Here is an 18198-nt window from a genome sequence, read left to right on the forward strand (position 1 = left end):
AGATGATGAATCCCCCAGCAGCAGGCGTGCCTTGAAGCAGAGTGTAAAGGCAATCTGGGAAAGATGCTGTTCCCAAAAGCCTTCACTTGTTTGAGAAAGGTATTCAAGGGCTGCAATTAAGAAGTTGCATTGAAGGTAGCCTGACCATGCCGGTAGGAGGTTCATGAAGAGATTCTTGGGGAGAATGATGCTCTGGTGGACATCATAAGAACAAGCAGATGGAATGGAGGCATCCGCAAAGGATGCCCAGTCCACAGAGGCCAATGTCTGGGGACTTCCCAGTCCAGCCATGAGAAAGAAAGACTCAAAGCCAGGAGAAATTTTCCCTGCTGCCATCAAAATGCCTTTACACAAGCTCTTCCAGAGCCACGCTGGCTATTTTCAGAGGTGGAGCGGGCAGATGCTGCTCTGAAGCAGAGCCCGGGAAAGGCACAGGGCCTCTCCCAGCAGCAGATCTGGTCCCAGCTCAGCAGCGAGCCAGACCCTGCCGCTCCCTCCTCCTCCTCCTCTCCTTCCCTTTCCTCTCGACTGGCCCCAGCCCCGCGTTTCTGGAGCGGCAAGAGTCAGCTCTGCCGATGCTGCTGAGGGGCCCCGAGCCAGCTCTGGCTATAACCTCGGGATGAAAACATCAGCTCTGAAACACAGCAACGGGAAAAACAGACAGGCGGACACGTGTGCACGCATGAGGACTCCCGTAATCGGGAGAGCTCCCATGTTAGCAGCGAGCTTTGTGGTAACGGGCCATTTGGGGTACCTGCTTTGATCCCCAGGCTCTGATTGCAGGGAAGGGGGGATGCTGTCCTTGGTTAGGGTGAGCTCACGGCGAGCAGGATGGACAGCGTTTCCTTACAGCCCCTGTGAAGACAAACCCAGGACCCGCTCCTCCCAATCCGGTTTGCCCTCCAGTCCACACCGAGAGCCCGGCACTGTCCCAGACAGGATGCTTACGGGAGAAGAGGAGCATCGCAGATGGGGATGCTCAGAGGCGACCGCGCTGGGTCGGGCTGCGGGTGCCCCCAGCACCTGACGCAAAGAAAAGACCACGTCGTGAGCGCCAGCGTGGAGGCGATGGAGCCGGGTCAGAGCAGCGACAAGACGACAGAAAACTTCGTCGGGCCAGCAGCTATTTTTATCGGCAAGGACCAACACTTAATACTCTCCTATCTCCCACAAAATGTCACTTGAGCTCCGGCAGAAAGTTTACACCGCTCGCAGACAAGGGCTGAAACCTGAGCACGTAATCCCTGCTCCAGTCAAAAGTTTTAGTGGGATTCGCAGCGTCTGGACAGGGGAAGATGAGAAAAAAAAACGCTTTCCCCTGAGAAATGATGACGGGACAGGCAGGTCCTCTCCTGGCACCGCGTCCCTCTGCAGGGTCACCCTCCACATCTGCAGGACACAAGGGACCTTGCAGGCTTTGGGACTATGGTGTGGTCTCCCCGCAAGCAAAACTGGACTTCAGCTAACCTAAAGGGGTCTTCAAAAGAGGGGGGAATGGGGGAAGCGAGGCTCTCACCACCCTCCTCGCTAATCACCATAGCCCCCGGGCAGATGAAGGGCCGAGGCGCGGGGTGGGTTGGGCAGAGCCTGCAGGAGGGCTCTGCAGCACGTCAGGGCAGGGTACCCCATCCAGACGCCACTGCCACCCCTCTTGGCAATTCCCCCCTCGCCACTGAGCAGCTCTAATTACTTCAAACACCATCTCCCCGCCACTCCCCATCCCCTCCCACCCCCTTCCCTCTCCTTCCGAAGCCTGGACCCAGACACGCCTGGGGCACCAGAAGCAGAGGCTTCCCTCACTTAATAAAGGCAAAGTAGAGCAATGCCGTTATTAACAGCGGCCTGCCCACCGCCCCCCCTGCCCCCATCCCATCCTTGCCAACAGCGGGAATATTGCACCGGTAATCCCGGGGGAGCACCCTGGCGCTGCCCCGACAGCGGATGCAATAAAGTGGCCCCTCCAGGCCCCAGCGCTGCCCTTTTATATTGCAGTGAATGTAAATGCCAGCAGGACCCTCCCCCAGCCCCCCACCGCCCTCACCTAGCAAGCAGCATTTAGTATCCAGGATGGATGGGTGGGTGGATGGATGGATGGATGGAGACCCCCTTCCCCAGACAAGCACGGGATAGCTGGGCTTTAGGACAGCATCCTCCAGAGGGCTCTTCCCAGGGAGGGGGTGATGGCGGGGGCAAAAAAAAAAGTAGGGACCAAAAAGCTCCAGGCTGGGACTGAGCTACGGTAAAACACGCTGCGACATGATGGGAGATGTCAGGTGCGCTCAGAAAATCAGGGTACCGCGTTAAGGGCTTACACAGAAACTTGTAGGGTGTGCATTTTTGCTGGGGATGAAAGGCACCTTGGAGCCGCCCCCCAACCACCCCCAGGCGGCTTTTTTTTATTTTTTTTTTTTTTTCTCCATGTCACGCTGCCTTTTTTAAAATTAAAATGTCTGGCCAAAGCTGTTGGGACGGAGGCGCAGGCAAGGAAAGGACCCAGCGGAGGACGGAGCTGGGCGAGCCCCGCTGGGACCCGCAGCCCCCGGGAACGGCAGCGGGATGCTGAGGAAAGGGGCAGGGTTTCCCAGCAGGATGCACAGCAACCCAGCGCACGCAAATAATGGATATTGACGGGGAAAACCAGCTCCACTAGCCCCAGAAATCTTCTCTTACAGCAAGGAGCGGGGTAAAACCCCTGGGGAATATACTGTAGAGGCAAAACCCACATTCTTGAGATGGCTGGGAAGTGATCGCATCTAGCTCCCCTCCATCTCCCCTTTCTAAGATCCATTTCTGAAGCATCACCGGCCAAGAAACTTCGGTTGATTGGACGTGATTAAAGCAAAACAAACACACATGCAAAAAAATAAAAAAATAAAAAATAAATCTCATAGCTGAAACTTGAATGGTGTCCACAAACATCTTGCATGTTTTCAAGGACACTGAGAAAATACACATTATTTTTTTTTCCTCCCCTTTTTGTGGCCTTTAAAAAAAAACGAAATAAAACCCCCCCAAAAAACACCCCAAGGGAAAAAGCCATTTAGAACTACTTAGGAAACACAAAGCATAAAAAAGCCTATAATTATTTCTCTGCCAAGGGCTTGTCAGTTTGAAAATCCCTGCTCTTGAACCACTAATCCGTATGGAAAAAAAAAAAAAAAAAAGAAAAAGTACAGCTTCGGCAGGATGCGCTGCCGGTTGACTTTTGCTGCACTTTTCCAGCACGAAGGCACTAAAGGGGAGGAAGAGGAAGATGTAGATTTGGGGTTTGTTTCATTAGCGCCTTTCACCCACTATGTGCCCAAATGAGCTTCCCTGGACAACCACAGAGACCTGCAAAGCATCGCCCTGAGGTGAGGCCAGTGGCCACTCTGCGTGAGAACAGTGCTCCGGGGAGGGAAGGACCAAGGCTGATGTTTGGAGGCAGAAGTGCCTGAAACAGGAGAAATAAATCAGTTTGAGGTGGGGGTATACGTACTTTTAAAAGCCAAGGATTCAGAGAGTTCCTGGGATTTTTGTTATGCGGTTGGAAATAGCATAAAGACATTATTGGCAGGGAAATCGTACTTTTTTTTTTTTTTTCCCTGGAGGATGGAGATGGGCCATCCCAGCAGAGCAGAGCGGATTTGGGTGCTCTGGTTTAGCAGCCAGATTCATCACTTCGTGTCACCCTGCCTGGATAAGGATGGGCGGCATCAGTGCCTCTGAACTGGGTTGGCCACGAAGAAATGGTCCCACAAACCCAGCTGTGTCCCCACATGTACCCCAGCACCAAAGCATTGACCGCGTTTCTTCCATCGTCACTCCAGCCATAAAGAGCTGCAGTTTCACCACGAGATAAGAGGAGAAAGATGAAGTGCTGGGAGCGGGCAGGAGCCCAGCGCGCTCGGCCAGAGGTAGTTCCCACTGCAAACCCTCGCCATGAAACTAAAAATGGGATCTTGTGGAGATTCACAACGCAAAACATCTGGGGAGAGAGCACTTCTCCCCCAGCCCAACACTGTCGAACTGCTCAGGGTCTCGGCTCCATGTCTCATCCCGCCAAAAAAAGGTGCGAAGGTGAGTTTGGTGCTGCGGAGGAAACTCAGGAAAGACCTCGCCAAGGGCACAGACACTTTGGCTCTTGCTAGGACCCATTCAAAGGCTGCCAGTGTGGGCAGGCCACCACCCCTCCCCAGCCTGGAGCATCTCCGGTGGGTGCTGCGAGAAGCGTGTGACACCAGACGGAGCAGGTGAGCCACCCAGATCCCACTGCTCCCTGGCACCCATCCATCAGCGCTGCCCGGGTTCGGAGCTGCAGAGCAGAGGGCGTCCGTCACACACACGCATCTCACACAGTGGGAGCCAGAAAACTCTTGTCCCCGCCATGGGCAGCTTTCCCCCCGCCAAGGATACACACCTCTTTTCGACCTGCTTTCCCCACGCAGGGCCCTTCATCCATCTCGGATGTCCTCTCCCATTACTTTCTCCTAATCCATCTCCATAACACAACCTTCCATCAACGTGAGTTTTAATGTCCTCGAGGTAATGCATGCAGGAAGCCTCTCCTCCTTTCTGGTTAACCCTCCTTCCTAGGGCCAGAGCTGAAACAAGCTCAGACTCAAGAGCTCAACCTATAACACTTTAAGCTTCATTAAACTTTTAAGCCGGTCTGTTGAGGTTGCTCTTTCAGCCTTTCATAATTACGGATGCAGAAGGAAGGAGCAACAGTCACCTGAGCAGGCATCAAGAAGATTCAAACACTTAATGGCTTTCCTAACCAAGCTCCCACGTCCTCATCGCTGTTTAAAAGGATCTGCTCAATACCACTGCAGCGCTCTGCCTGGCAGTGGAGATGCTGAGATATACATAATTCATATTTTGTTCTCCATCACCAACCCAGCTGGCCACCCATTTGGCACGAGCGAGGCTCAAGACACATGAGCCTGAGCCATCCCACCACACTGGAGACCGCAGATGCCCAAGTCAAGAGGATGGTTGAGTTCACGGACGCGGTTCGGGTGAGCAAAGGGCTCTCAGGTCTCCCTCCAGCCAAGAACCTGGAGTTCAGCTTCTCCATCGCACAGTTCAGACCTTGAGTTGGCTGAACCGTGTGCCCCAGAGGAGTCTCCCCACTTCAACCCTTGCAGGAGCCTACAGAAAGTGGTCTGCAATCAGGGAGGAGACTGCTGCCCTGTCCTCAACACCCAGCACAGGGCTGGGGTCCTGCGCACCCGACGCGCACGCAGCACTGCTGACATTCTCTCCTCTCCTGCTGCCTGGAGGGTCCCCTCTAAGATCAGTGATGGGAAAGATGCCCCAGAAGTGTGTTGTAGGGCAGTCCCACACAGAAGTTGTTGGGCAAGAGTTTTAGGGTTGTGCAAATATCCATCTCCACTATCAGCACCCATGAATTTGGGTCACTAGCCTGGAGAAGAGAAGGCTCCAGGGAGAACTTAGAGCCCCTTCCAGTCCCTAAAGGGGGCTACAGGAAGGATGGGGAGGGACTCTTGATCAGGGAGTGGAGTGATAGGATGAGGGGTAACAGTTTTAAGCTGAAAGAGGGGAGATTTAGATTGGATATTAGGAAGAAATTCTTGCCTGTGAGGGTGGTGAGGCACTGGAACAGGTTGCCCAGAGAAGCTGTGGCTGCCCCATGCCTGGAGGTGTTCAAGGCCAGGCTGGATGGGGCTTTGAGCAGCCTGGTCTGGTGGGAGGTGTCCCTGCCCAGGGCAGGGGGTTGGAACTGGGTGATCTTTAATGTCCCTTCCAACCTGAACCATTCTGTGATTCTATGAATTTATTCATTCAACAGCATCAAAATCACCCCTGTGGAGGCAATTGCAAACATTTGCCATGTTGCTTTTCCCTCCTCCTGTTTAGACACATTACTGCAGAGCTTAGCAACATTTTGCATAGCTGAGATGCTGTTTTCCAGGAATAAAGACTTAACAGAGCTGGCAAATGCCAGAAATTTTGACAACCAAAGCATCCCTATGTTCTTCTGATGGCAGGGGTTGGAGGGAAGAAGTGACAATACTGACTCTTTCAAATAAAAAAATGCCGCAGCTGAGAACTGTCTTCAGGTCCCTTAACCCATTTCTCTCCCCATTCCAAATTTTTTCCTGCCAAATGCTTCCCTGAGCTTTCAATAGCAAAAATTCCCGCCTCCCTCTTCCTGTTTAGCTGCCTTGGGCGATGCTATGCGGTGAAAAATCAACTTATAATGTGTCTCCTCTGGCCCCAGGTGGGGAAGGAGCAGCCGTCGGTAGACACAGGCTCCAGGTTCATCCAAGGAGCTCTGCAGCACAGAACCAGAGGAGAGGATGCACGCCCCAAAGAGACGAAACACATCCAAATGGTCCCGAAGAAACCTTTTCTCCAGGAATCGCCCTTGCCTCTTGTTGTGCTTTTAAGATCCCACTTCGCTCCCTCGCAGGGCAGGGGACCTTGCCCGGAGGGATTTCGGGGGCTCGCTGCCCCACCGTGATGGTGGTTATCATTCCAGAGGAACAGACGTACCAGGGGGGAGATTTTGCACGGTGGCAGCGGGGGTGGAGGACAATGGGCCGACGAGTGATGGTCGCGTGAAAAGGGATTTGTTCCGCTGTCAAGGACAGAAAGCTCTCCCCAAGAGCAGCCTTAGGAAATGAAGGCTACAAGGGAAGGAGAGGGGTAGGGAGTGGCGAGAGACAATATACGAAGGATGGCGACAGGGGGACAGCTGGCAAGGATCAATGCTGAGCCCTGATGGGCTCGCAAAGCACAAGTACCAGCCGAGGGAGCCTCCTCCGGCGTGCTCTGCCCTTCGAGGCATTTGCCCCAAGGAAGAGCGGGATGCCTCGGCGCAGGGAAAACCTTTCGTCTGCGGCCACGGAGCCCCAGCGACTCCTCGGATGAGGGGAAGCGTCGCTGAGTGCTGGGTTGTGCTGGGATACAGAGGAGAGCTGTTCTCCTTAAACAACGCCCGGGAGAAGCTGGTATCTCTGCAGCACAACCTCTCGGTCACCTTTGGTTAAAGGCAGCCCGAGGTGGAACACACGAAAGCAAACATGACACAAATTAGGCAAATCTGGAGAGAGACTGAAAATTCCTGCCCAGCCTTCAAACTCCCCCAGCAAGGTGCTCAAAGCACTTGCGATGATGAATGAAGCCTTTTTTAGCTATATTATAGAATCAGAGAATGGTTTGGGTTGGAAAGGACCTTAAAGATCACCTAGTTCCAACCCCCTGCCATGGGCGGGGACACCTCCCACTAGACCAGGTTTCCAGCTCCATTTCATGGGTGAAGGAGCCAAGTCTCAGCTCTTTTCCCTGCGTGCAACCTTGGACCATCCCAGTCAAACCAGCCACCGAGTGCAGACAACCTGAATCCAGCCACAGGATCGTGGAAACGCTAAGCCTCTACTGAACGCAGTGCAACATGAGCAAATAAATTGTTTGCACTGAACACAACGTGATTTCAGCCCTGCATGGAGAAACGCACATGCCACCCTCCCAAAAAATCCAACCTTTGGGGGAGAAAATGCCATTTTCAGATAGCCGGCCTACAAAACACGGAGCACCTGAAGCATCCACGATAAGCTGAAGAAATGGGTCTTTCGTTAATGAGATCCCAGCAAAACAGATAGGCAAGAAGATACAAAGCCCCCCCAGATAACCAGAGACAGGAGCCACCAGCCCGACGCTGCGCCCTTGCTGCCAGCACAGCCCTGGCACGGCACCGCTCTGCCTGCCGCACGCCTTCCGCAAAAGCTTCGGGATCTGGCTGTCCGTAAATATTTGGGGTGAGGAGCCAGGGATTACAGAACTCCTCTCCTGGGCAACCAAGGTTCTATGATCTTAAAAAAAAAAAAAAAAAAAAAAAAAAAAAAAAAAACCCAACAAAAAAACCCACAAAAACAAACAAAAAAACCCCCCACACAACAAAACCCAAACTGAGCTGCAATGAGGTGCCTGCGGGTTTCACAGAGACGCACGGGACAAGCCGGGCGCATCCATTGCCCCCGAGGACCAACAGCACCAGGAGAAGATACGTGGGGACAATCCGGCTTCCTTCTGCCCAGGCAGGACTCCTTTCAGGTTAAAAGTACCAAGGAACAAGATACAAAGTTAGCATACCGCGGCTGTAGGCTTTCACACACGTCTGCGCAGTGTTTGCCACGTCAGGGAGCACCGTTAGTCCCGTTCTCCCCACCCCCCCCTTCTGAAATCTCTTACAAATACACAGAAATTCAAATTTCTCATGAAAACGCATTTATGGGGGAAAAAAAAAAGAAAAATATTATTTTGGGTCAACCCCAGTATTTCATCCTAATAAAATCCAACTATTTTCTCCCTGCTTTAAAGCTATTCTTTACTCCTCTTGCAGAGGAGATGCTTTATTAAATCGCAGGCAGAAGCAGAGTCCTCCAGCCCAGACGCCCCGTCCCCACCCCACATGTGCAGAGGGCACGAGCCAGAGATGAAACAGAGCACAAAAGGACAAAGAGCATCTTGAGAAGAAAAATATCCGGGACGTGGGATGTATTGAGAACCCCTCCTTGGCTGCACACCCCAGGGTTCACCAGAATTGTGGAACCACGAATCCAGACCCAAACCTGATTTGAACCGTTAGGTTTTTTCCCCCCTCCTCAGCCAGAAGCAGGACTTGGACATTTGCGAGCAGAAGAGGGGACCACCCCTCACACCCCCCACCCCCAAAGTCCCTTTTCCCCCCCCTCCAAGGCAGAGGGTGCTTTGGAGTCCCCCCAGCCATACCTTGGGGCGAGTGTGCGGGAGCAGAGGCAGAAATGGCTGGGGGTTTGGGTTTGTTGGGGCCACCCCATGGCTGCCAGCGGGGATGGGGACAGCCAGCAGGGCTCAGCCTCCTGCCTGCCACGCTGCTCGGCCTTTGGCGCATCTAACACCCAAGACCACCAGCCTCTGCAAAACCGGCTGGGGATGACCACACCACAGGGTTCAGACCCTGCCAGAAAGCTCTCCCGAGGAAGGACTGAGCAAGAAACCAAATTGCGGGCTCTCTAAAAAATCCACAGCTCGGCAAATCCCTGCCTGCGCCTGGCGGCTGCAAGCAAGTGAAGAACCGGCGAGGCGAGGGCTGGCGAGCCGGGGCAGGAGAGGACCCCAGCTGTCTCTCCAGCTGGTGGAGACAAAATTCTCCATCAAACCAAAACAAACCCCCCTTTCTTCCCCCGGACAATTTATTTTTGGCGCCTTCATTGGGATTGCAAAGATCTGAAGTGCTTCCCCCAGCTCCAAGTGCGCCGTCAGGGGCTCATCAGGGAGCACCGTGCCACAGCGGGAGAAAAAGAATGAAAAAGGGGGGGGGGGCGGAATCATTGTAGGTCCAAAATAAGATGGCAGAAGCCATGGAGAGTCCCAAGGATGCTCAGGTACTGGCTCTGCCGGCACTGACCCACAGCCTCCAGGGTCCCACCGCCAATGAGCGGGAGAAAGGGTGACCCCAAAGCCACCCCCATCCCCACCACAGAGGGACAGATGACGAGTATGTTCGGCTGCCTCGCTCCCAAGCTGCCAAACGTCGCTTCCTTCCAGGCCTTTCTACGAAACGTCAATTGTAAGACACAAATCTAATTAAGGGCAGAGAGAAGGGGGGCAAGACGCCAAATCTCGTCTCCGCTCCCTTTGGAAAGGGGCAGCCCCACGAGCGAGAGGACAGCGGGTGGCAGAGACGGGAGCAAGGCGTATTTTGCTGGCCTGGCGTTTCCAGCGTGGATCCCGTGACAGCCTCCGTAACACCCCTCTCATTGCTGCATCCCGCTGCTTCCCCCCTTTCCCCCCACCGCTGGCGCAACTTAATAACAAAAAGCAAAGGGCCAGCATCTGGTGCCAGCCGGGCGGTACCCACCATCCCCATCCCTGGTGGGGATGAGACGAGATCCAGCTGCCCCAGAGCTGCACTCATCCCAGCCCGCAAAGTGTTGGCATGTTTCCTCCAGGAGCTGTGGGCAAGGGGGTGAAGTCAGAGAGGGGTTTGCTACAGGGGACGAGGTGCTGGGTGGGGACAGAGAGGAGGCAGGAAGGATGAGAAGTGCGAGAAGAAAAGGTTGAGGGATGGGGAAAAGAGAGACCAGGAAGAGGGACCAGCTGCCGCGTGCTCTGCTACCCCACCCCGGCCAGCCTGACTGTCCCCAAGTCCCTGGCCAGTTGGAGAAACCCAAGTTAGCACCATCATCTCCATAGGATTCCCTACAAGAAGGGAAAAGGACCTCCAGAGGACATGTTGCACCGTAGCTAGGCTGACCCATGGCTCTCTGGAGGGACCATTCTCTCCTATCAGCCACAAGAGGAGCAAAAAGTCCCATTTCTCCAGGCAAGAGAAGGCAAAGGATTGTGTATCGCCAGCAAAAAACTCCCCAGACCATAGGAAGTCTCGGGCTGGTGCAATCAGGCTGCCCTAAAGCGTCCGGCATCAGCATCACCTTATTCATTCAATCCGTTTGGGATTATCCCCCTCGCAACCCTTCCACAGGCTGGGGAAGCAGTGCCGCGGTTCGCAGCTAATTGCACAATTACATTCATTACCCACGTTAAGCAAGATAAACAGCCACCACGCTTCAAACCTCTGCCCGTCTCTCCTCTACGGCGACGGCAGCTGCCAGAGGAGCCTCCAGCAGGCGAGAGGAGGCCACGCTGCTCCAAGCTGGGCAGACCCCACCTTCCCCTTGGGCAGAGCCAGCCACGGTCCGCTGGGACCACGCTGCTGGGGATCCAGCCTCATCCCTCACACAAAGATGCTGAGTGTGATTTTAAAACCCAACACCGATGGGTTTCTACACGCACGCTTTCTTCTGTGCGCGCTCAGAGCTTGGAAGGATTTTTATTAGTTTTTTTCCCTTCGCAGCTAGACGAGTCTCCTCCATTTAATTCACGGAGGAGGTGGCGGAAGAGGCACCCGGGCAACCCCACAAACTCCAGGAGCAGAGGAGCTTTGCAACGACAGCGCAGAAGCTGGCAACGGCACAGAGCCATCAAGCCGTGCGAAGACAGGGCGAGCATCACACAACTGCCTCCCTCGGCCGGGGAGCCCGGCACGCCGGCAGTGGCTGGGGGGCCGCGGCCGCCCCTCCGCTGCCGGCGCCCCCCACATGCCAGACCTGCTCCGAGATGTGCTGGCCATCTGCTCCTGCCAGCCGGGGCTGGGGCCGGGGCTCTGCGCCGTGGCTGGGGACGTGCCAAGCCGTCCCGCCGTCGCCACGCTCCCCAGCTGCGCCCCCCCCGTCACGACCGCACCGCTGACACCGCTCTCGGCCCCCGGAACTGGCCGGCAGGGTTCCCGCACGCCCACGGCATCGCCCGCCATGGGGCTTTGGGATGGGGATGTCCCCGCGGTAGGGCTTTGGGGTGGGGATGTCCCTGCAGCTCCAGGTCCTCCCTACAACTTGCCCCACTGCAAAACGCCTCTGGGCAAGTGGGGCTCAGCCATCCCCATCCTCGTGTGGATTTTGAACCCACGGGGCAGCCCCCTTGGTAAGCCCCGCTCTTCCCATCGCTCCCACCACCCCTCCCCATTTACGGCCAGGTTTGGCATCGCTCCCCCCACACACACCTTCCGCCAAACCTGCCACCACAAAAGCCCTTCCCCCTGGTCATCAACCGTGGGGGCCCCACAGCCGGGGTGCGTCCCGTCAGTCAGGGAGCCGGCCAGGGCGAAGCCTGAACCTTGTCATAGTTGAGACTTATCAGGTTTGGACAAGCGCCGGGGGCTGCCGCGAGATTCAGGATGTTCTGTAACGAACGTCCTCTGCCCCAAATAGACGCCGTCCCAGGGGCACAAGCTCGAGCGGTCCCTCCCCAGGAGCCCTCCCCACCAGCACGGGGGAAACCAGCCCAAGAGTGACCCCCCGCCGGCATCGTCGTCCGGACCATCCACAGGTCCTGAGCCGCAGCCCAAGGGGATGCCGCGACCCAGCCCGACGTCCCCGGTCTTTAATCCGTCCCTCTCCAGGTCCTCTCCCAAGGTCTTCCTCTTTATGAATGACAAAAGAAATGTAAAACATCTGTTTTAATAAATGATTCCTCAATTTCTAGAGGCCGGCGAAGTCAGATGCTCCCTTAAAAGTGTACGTAACACTTTCCACGGGTGTATTTATAACTAAAGGCACAACTCTGCCATCTCACGCTCTGTCATTAACCCTCTGCAGCCTTGTTATAAACGCAGCTCAGAGTGCAAAGACACGCGTCCGAAAATACCGCACCTACTCATCTCTGGTAAAACATCCCAACAGACACCATCTGGAAGTGAAATCCCTTCTTTCCATTAAAAAAAAAAAAAAAAAAAAAAAAAAAGAGATAAGAACAACCAAAACCACCAACACCACAACTGGCAGGTAGGATCCCCACCACTTCCCCAACACCCCCAGCAGCAGCGTTTCGGACGCAGACCCCCCCATCCCTCCCACCCGGCCAGCACCGCCGTGCTGACAGAGAGGCCTCCGGAGCCCGGCTCCATTGGCGGGACCCGCGGTGCTGCGGGGAGGATCAGCTGCTTCACACCATCATGCTGCGCAAAGGAGGGTCAGTTGCCCGCGATAATTAACCAGCTCTCGGCTCGAAATAATTAGCTCAGTACAAGAGCAGTGTGTTTCGCGCTGAAAGCCCCGGCATCGACACCGTGGCGGAGGCGGGCACAGAGCTCCTGCGCCCAGGGAAAGAGTTCAGCCCAAAGACAAGATGGATAGTTTGGGCAAAAAAAGAGGGTTTTCTGTTAAAAACAGTGTCATACGTAAAGCTCTGCGGAGCCAAAGGAAACAGTTCTTTGGGACTCTGCCTTGCGTCCCTGCTGTCCCCAGGTAAGGAGTCGCGCTGCCGGCACGGCAGAGAGCCCCGCCGGGGACAGGGAGGGAGCGGGGACATGGACCTGCAGCTCTGTACCAATAAAATAAAATAAAATAAAATAAAATTCAAGGGGGCAACAACGCGAGAGCAAGGGGCAGAGGGGTGCAGGAGGGGAAGAGGCCGGCAGCAGTTCAGGGCTAAAACCATCCCAGCTCCGGGAAACCGCCCGCCGCAGACCCCGCTCCCCAGCTCGGGCAGAAGTCACCAACCCAAACGCAGCCGGGAAATAACCAGGATAAACGGTGCCACTGCCAGAGCCTAGGAAATATTTGTGGAATAAATTCATTAATTTTTTTTCCCCCCTCACAATCATCCTGGTCCATCCCAACAGCGAGATGGGCACAGCAAGAAGCCAACTGCGGCACTGATTTCTTTCACGGCCAAGAGACAGAGGAGGAGGGTTTGGGGTTGGAGCCGGCTTCCAGCACTCCGGAGCCGCAGTCGAACACACAGAAGGTAAAACCCACGCACGCTGCAAGCTGGAAAGGCATTTCCGCAGCAATAATCACCCCAGTTTCCCCTTAATGCTCCAAACGAAGGCGCCGATAAAGCAGAAAATGCCAATTAAATTGTGTTGGAAGCATACAGGAACCAGTAGTGAAATTTCTATGGACAAACAAGCAGCGCGCCCAATCTCGACAAATTTTCACCTAAAAAAAAAAAAAATAGCCCATAACGCAGCTCTCTTCCCTTCCACTCTCGCAGCAGCTAATTCTTCCGCTCTTTCGTAAACATTTGAAAACAAGGTCACGCGCACAAATTCTGCTTTCAATTTGCCTTGTATCCATAGTGATTAAACTCAGACCCACAATACGGGACTTAAAGGAAAAAAAAAAAAAACAACCAACTTTAAAAAGGCCCGGAGCAGGGCTAGCCCCCGGCATGCTCGCCGAGCCGCCAAAGGCCAGGGACGAGAGCATCGCCGACAACAGTTTTCTCATAAAAACACCGACCTGGGAATTAAATCACGGGGGTCCAGCACCCATGCTATCGCCATAGTGAGGAATCCAGCCCCCCATCTACACCCTCCCTCAAGAAACAACCAGCCCAGAGGCAACACAAATTTAACAGCTCCGAAACACCGGCCAGGGAACGGGGTCGGGCAGTGACGGCAAGAGCGGGATGAGCAGGAGAAAATGAAAGCAGCTGCAGGAGATGAGAAGCTCAACAGCCTTCTCCCCGTTCCCAATGGAAAGGTTTTTCTCTTAAAAAAAAAAAAAAAGAAAAGAAAAAAAGAAAAATAATTTTCTCATCATCTTTTCTTCCCCAGCCAAAGGGGAAGTGTTGGGGCTGGAAGCTTTAACCACCTACACCCAATTTCCTGCTCCATCACAGCCCCAGACGTGGGCAAAGCCTCCAGCCTGTGACAGCAAACACTCTGAATTCAGCGGGGCCTTCCCTGGTCCCTTCCGAGCACCTCAGTTTCCCCACCTGACCAGAGGGAGCAATAGCATTGCCTTGCCTGCGGGGATATTAGGAAAATATCCCCATCCAGGACCGGGTCAGGGAGGATGTAACATTCTTCCTGCAGACGCCCAGTAGGAAAATAAAGCCAGAGGAGACGGGAAAATGCTTTGCCCCGTCCCTCCGCAGCCCCAGGTTTACCGGCTGTCTCACAGGCTCCTGACAAAAGGCTCCTAAATTCCCACAGCACAAAGCGAACGCAACGAAATGCCTTGAAAAAAGGAGAAAACCAGGGGTGCGAGGAGGCTGCGGGGGGAGAAGCACAACTCACCACCCAGCACCCTCAGGGTGATGCCTTTCGGGACACACAGGGCAGGGAAAGAGGGGAGCTACAGGGGGGACACCGAGCCCTCCGGCCCCCCGCGCTTTTGGCAGGGCGCTGGGGTTTTGCGGGCAGTGGGAGCAGAGCGGGGCGAAGCGGGGGGCACTTACTTCTCGTAGTCCAGCTTGCAGTAGAGCTTCTTGTCGCGGTAGAAGCAGGTGGTCTGCAGGGGCTCCTTGCAGGACGCGCACTGGACGCACTGCTCATGCCACAGGCTGTCGTTCAGGCGCAGCAGGAACCGGTCCGAAATGACCCGCTGGCACCCTTCGCACACCGACTTGGGGGTCGCGGCTCTGCCTGCGGGGAAGGAGCCGGGGGTGGGTGGAGGGAGAGGGGGACGGGGAGACGGACGGGGCGAGGGATGGACGGAGGATCCCGCTGCTCCGGCTGCCCCCGCGCAGGCTGGTGGGTCGGGGCCGGGGGGTGTACGGGGCGCTGCTCCGGGATCCGAGGAGAACCCGTGCCTTAGGGGAGCTCCGGGAGGGGGACGTCGCCCCCAATTTCGTTCCTCTTGGAAAGGCGGCGGCGGAGCCGCAGCTCGGAGAGCGGGCGATTGTTTGAAACCGGTATTAAAACGAAGAAAGAAAAGAAAATAAATTATTTATTGTTCGACACGAAGGAAAGGCCTTCGTTGCACCGGGGGTTGGAGGGGGGCACACGCAATTTAATACAATCGCGGAACGAAACGGGAGCGGGGAAGGCGGGCGCCGGGGGCACCCCCCGGGCGAAGGGAGCGGCGCGGCGGCGGGCAGGGCTGCGGGCAGCAACGAGCCGGGGGGAAGCTGCCCCCGGGTCCCCCCGGTCCCCCGACCTCCCCCCTGCCCATCGCTCGGGGCCCGCCCGGCCGTGCCCACCCCCGGTCCCCGGGAGGGTCGAGCGGGGTGCCCCGACTTACCCATCATGGAGGAGAAGGGGGCGGCGGGGTCCAGGGCGCTCTGCAAACTCTCCTCCATCTTCAGCCCGTCCAGCATGGTGGGAAACCGGGTCGGGCGAGGGGGCCGCGCCGCCCGCCTGCTAACACAGCCCGGACACGCCGTGCTCAGCCCCGGCCGCCGGCCCCGGCCGGGGCTTCCCCGCCCCGGCTGCCCGCCCGTTCCCGGGGCGCCCCCATCCCCTCCTCTCCCTCCCTCCCTGCCGCCGAGCGGGTGAACCCCCCACCCCGGGTTTCGCTGCCGCTGCCCCGGGCGGGCTCGCAGGGTCCCACCAGCCCCGCGGCCCCGACGTGGGGGGTGGCCGCCCCGAGGCCTCCCGCGGCAGCGGGACGGGAGGATGCGGGGCTGCCGTCGGTGGGGCTCGACCGCTTACCTGGGGCGGCCCGGACGGTGCCTTCCTGCGGGGAACCGGCGGGAAAGGTGTCCGAGGCCACCGCTCCGGAGAGGTCTTGCGGCGGCTCCCTCCTCCCCGGGCTGTCCTCCCCCGGGGTGGGGAACGAACCGCGGCGCCCTGGACGGCTCCGGAACGGAGCGCACCAACCTGCGGGGAAGCGCCCGTCCGACTGCTGCCAAGGCACATTTCCTGGAGCTGATACCTCCCTGCCCGACCCCCACCCCCTGCCCTCCCCTCTCCACCCCACTCGAAATAAGTTTCCTCCCCGCTCTCCTGCCTGGCTGCAGGCACCAGCCCCGCCACGCCTCGAGGGGCCGGCGGCCCTTCCCGGCTCCGGGGGGCACGGCCGGGCCACCCCGCGGGGCGCCGGGGCAGCCCCGGCTCCACTCCGCTCCCTGCCTTTTTTTCCTCTTTTTTTTTTTTTAGAAAGCAAGCCAAAAAGAAGAAGAGAAAAAAAAAAAAAGGTGGAGGGTGGTGCCCCACCACCGCGGTTCTCCCGGTGGTGAAACCGGCTGGAAATCAGCTCCCACTTCCAGGAGAAGCCCGGGCCGGGACTTTTTTGGGGAAAGCCCGTCCCCGGGCCGGGGCAGGATGCGGACCCCGGCGGGGATGCGCTCCCCCGCGCCGCGCATCGCCCCGGGTGCCTGGCTCCCGCCGCTCCGGAGTATTGCAGGAAAAAAAGTGCTGGGAAGGGAGGGGGAGAAAAAAATTAAAAAGCCCGAAGCCGGAGTAGCTGCGCCGGAGGGCTCGTCGCCGGTGAGGGCTGGCGCCGAGCAGGGCCCGGTCCGCTACCGGCGCCGGTACCGCGGAGCCGCAGGCGGAGGCGGCCCCGGGGAAGCGCTGCCCCGGCTCCGCCAAACCGCATCGGTTTCGGGGAGGGGAAACCCGCGGAGGAAAGATCCCTCCCGGCCGGGAAAGCCGAAACTTGCAGCCTTCCCGCTGTACCGGCAGTTTCCCGTCCCGCCCGGCTCGGCTCTGCCCTTCCCTCTTGCCCGGAGGGGATGTTCGCTGTTTTTCGGGGATTTTCAAGGGCCCCGCAGGTCCGGAGCCGCGTACCTGCTGCAGCCAGAGCAGCCTGGGTAGCGGGGCCACGGCTTCTCCCGGCACCGAGGAGAGCCGGGTCCCCTCTCTCCAGCTGGCAGGGCAGAAACGGCTGCAGAGCTGCCAGGGACCCGCTACAGACTGGTGGAGGGTGGAAGGTTTCTTAGGGGCCTCACCTCCTGTGTTCACCGGTGACCTTGGCACTAGGGGCAGGAGCGCTCCTAGCCTCTCCGTGGGGCATCCTCGTCACCAAGTGTTCCCCACGCCCAGATGACGTGGGTGATGCAGGGACCAAGGTCATGTCCTTTGGGAGCTCGTAGGAAGGAGAGAGGCCACAGGTTCGCACAAGTGGATCACCACCCTGCCAACATCCCATGGGAGAGGGAAACAGGGTCTTGAGACCGCTGTATCCCAGTATAACTACACTGGGAGCTTGGGCACAAACAGATTGGTACCATTGCACAGGTCAGCATGAAAGAGCTCTGATCCCTCACATGTAGGAAGCTGAGCTGCAGCAGGGAGGCACTGGGCTCTGATGCCTCTGTCTTTGTCTCTCCTGAAGGTCTCTGAGCAGCTCCAGCCAAGTTTCGAGGTAGCCAGATCTATCAGAGCCACATTGCCAAGACATCAGCCCGGCAAGGACTGCAGCGTGACCAGGGGCTCCAGGCACTGCCTGCTGCTCTTCCTCCCTGCGCAAACCAGCACAGCCATCCTATCCCATCCCACCCCACCCGCAGGACAGTAGATTTTTTTCCTTACACAAGCCGGGGGTCAGCCCCATGGGGGGGGGAATGCCATCCTTCAGCACTGCTAAAAACCACGGCCCTGGACAAGGCACCTTGCCTATATATTCAGATTGCCCCCCCCTCCCCCCCCAGTTTGGTCTGATCAGAGATGCAGGAACAGCTGGGAGGGACCAATTCCCCCTAAATAATGTCACCCTGGGGTGTTCCCCCTCCTCTTCCTCTCCTGGCAAGGAGGGATCTGGAGACTGCCTTACCTCGCAGCTCTCGTGCAAAACTCACAGCTCAGTCTAAGAAGGATGAGGCTGGAGGGATGGGCCCAGTGCATAACACCGAGGGGTCTGCAGCAGGGTGCTGCTGCCTGCGATTTACACGCATCCGCCAGCTCACACAGAGATCAGGAGAGCACACCCGCTCTCAAGCAAAGGATGGTCACAAGGTGAACCAGTAAAACATGCAAGA

The 18198-nt window shown here is 57.0% G+C and overlaps 1 protein-coding gene across 1 annotated transcript in view; it reads right to left on the minus strand.

The window, feature by feature from the left end:
• Positions 1–16031, minus strand: part of LMX1A (LIM homeobox transcription factor 1 alpha) — a 46410-nt gene extending 30379 nt beyond the window's left edge. The window contains exons 1-3 of the mRNA XM_054212393.1: positions 15932–16031; positions 15522–15640; positions 14737–14923 (exon numbers count right to left, since the gene is read on the minus strand). Of these exons, the coding sequence (XP_054068368.1) occupies positions 14737–14923; positions 15522–15597 (263 nt within the window). The 5' untranslated portion in view covers positions 15598–15640; positions 15932–16031. The remainder of the gene's footprint in view (positions 1–14736; positions 14924–15521; positions 15641–15931) is intronic.
• Positions 16032–18198: the final 2167 nt, after the last annotated feature.

The sequence above is a fragment of the Rissa tridactyla genome, chromosome 8 (assembly GCF_028500815.1).
Source record: "Rissa tridactyla isolate bRisTri1 chromosome 8, bRisTri1.patW.cur.20221130, whole genome shotgun sequence".
Lineage (NCBI taxonomy): Eukaryota > Metazoa > Chordata > Aves > Charadriiformes > Laridae > Rissa > Rissa tridactyla.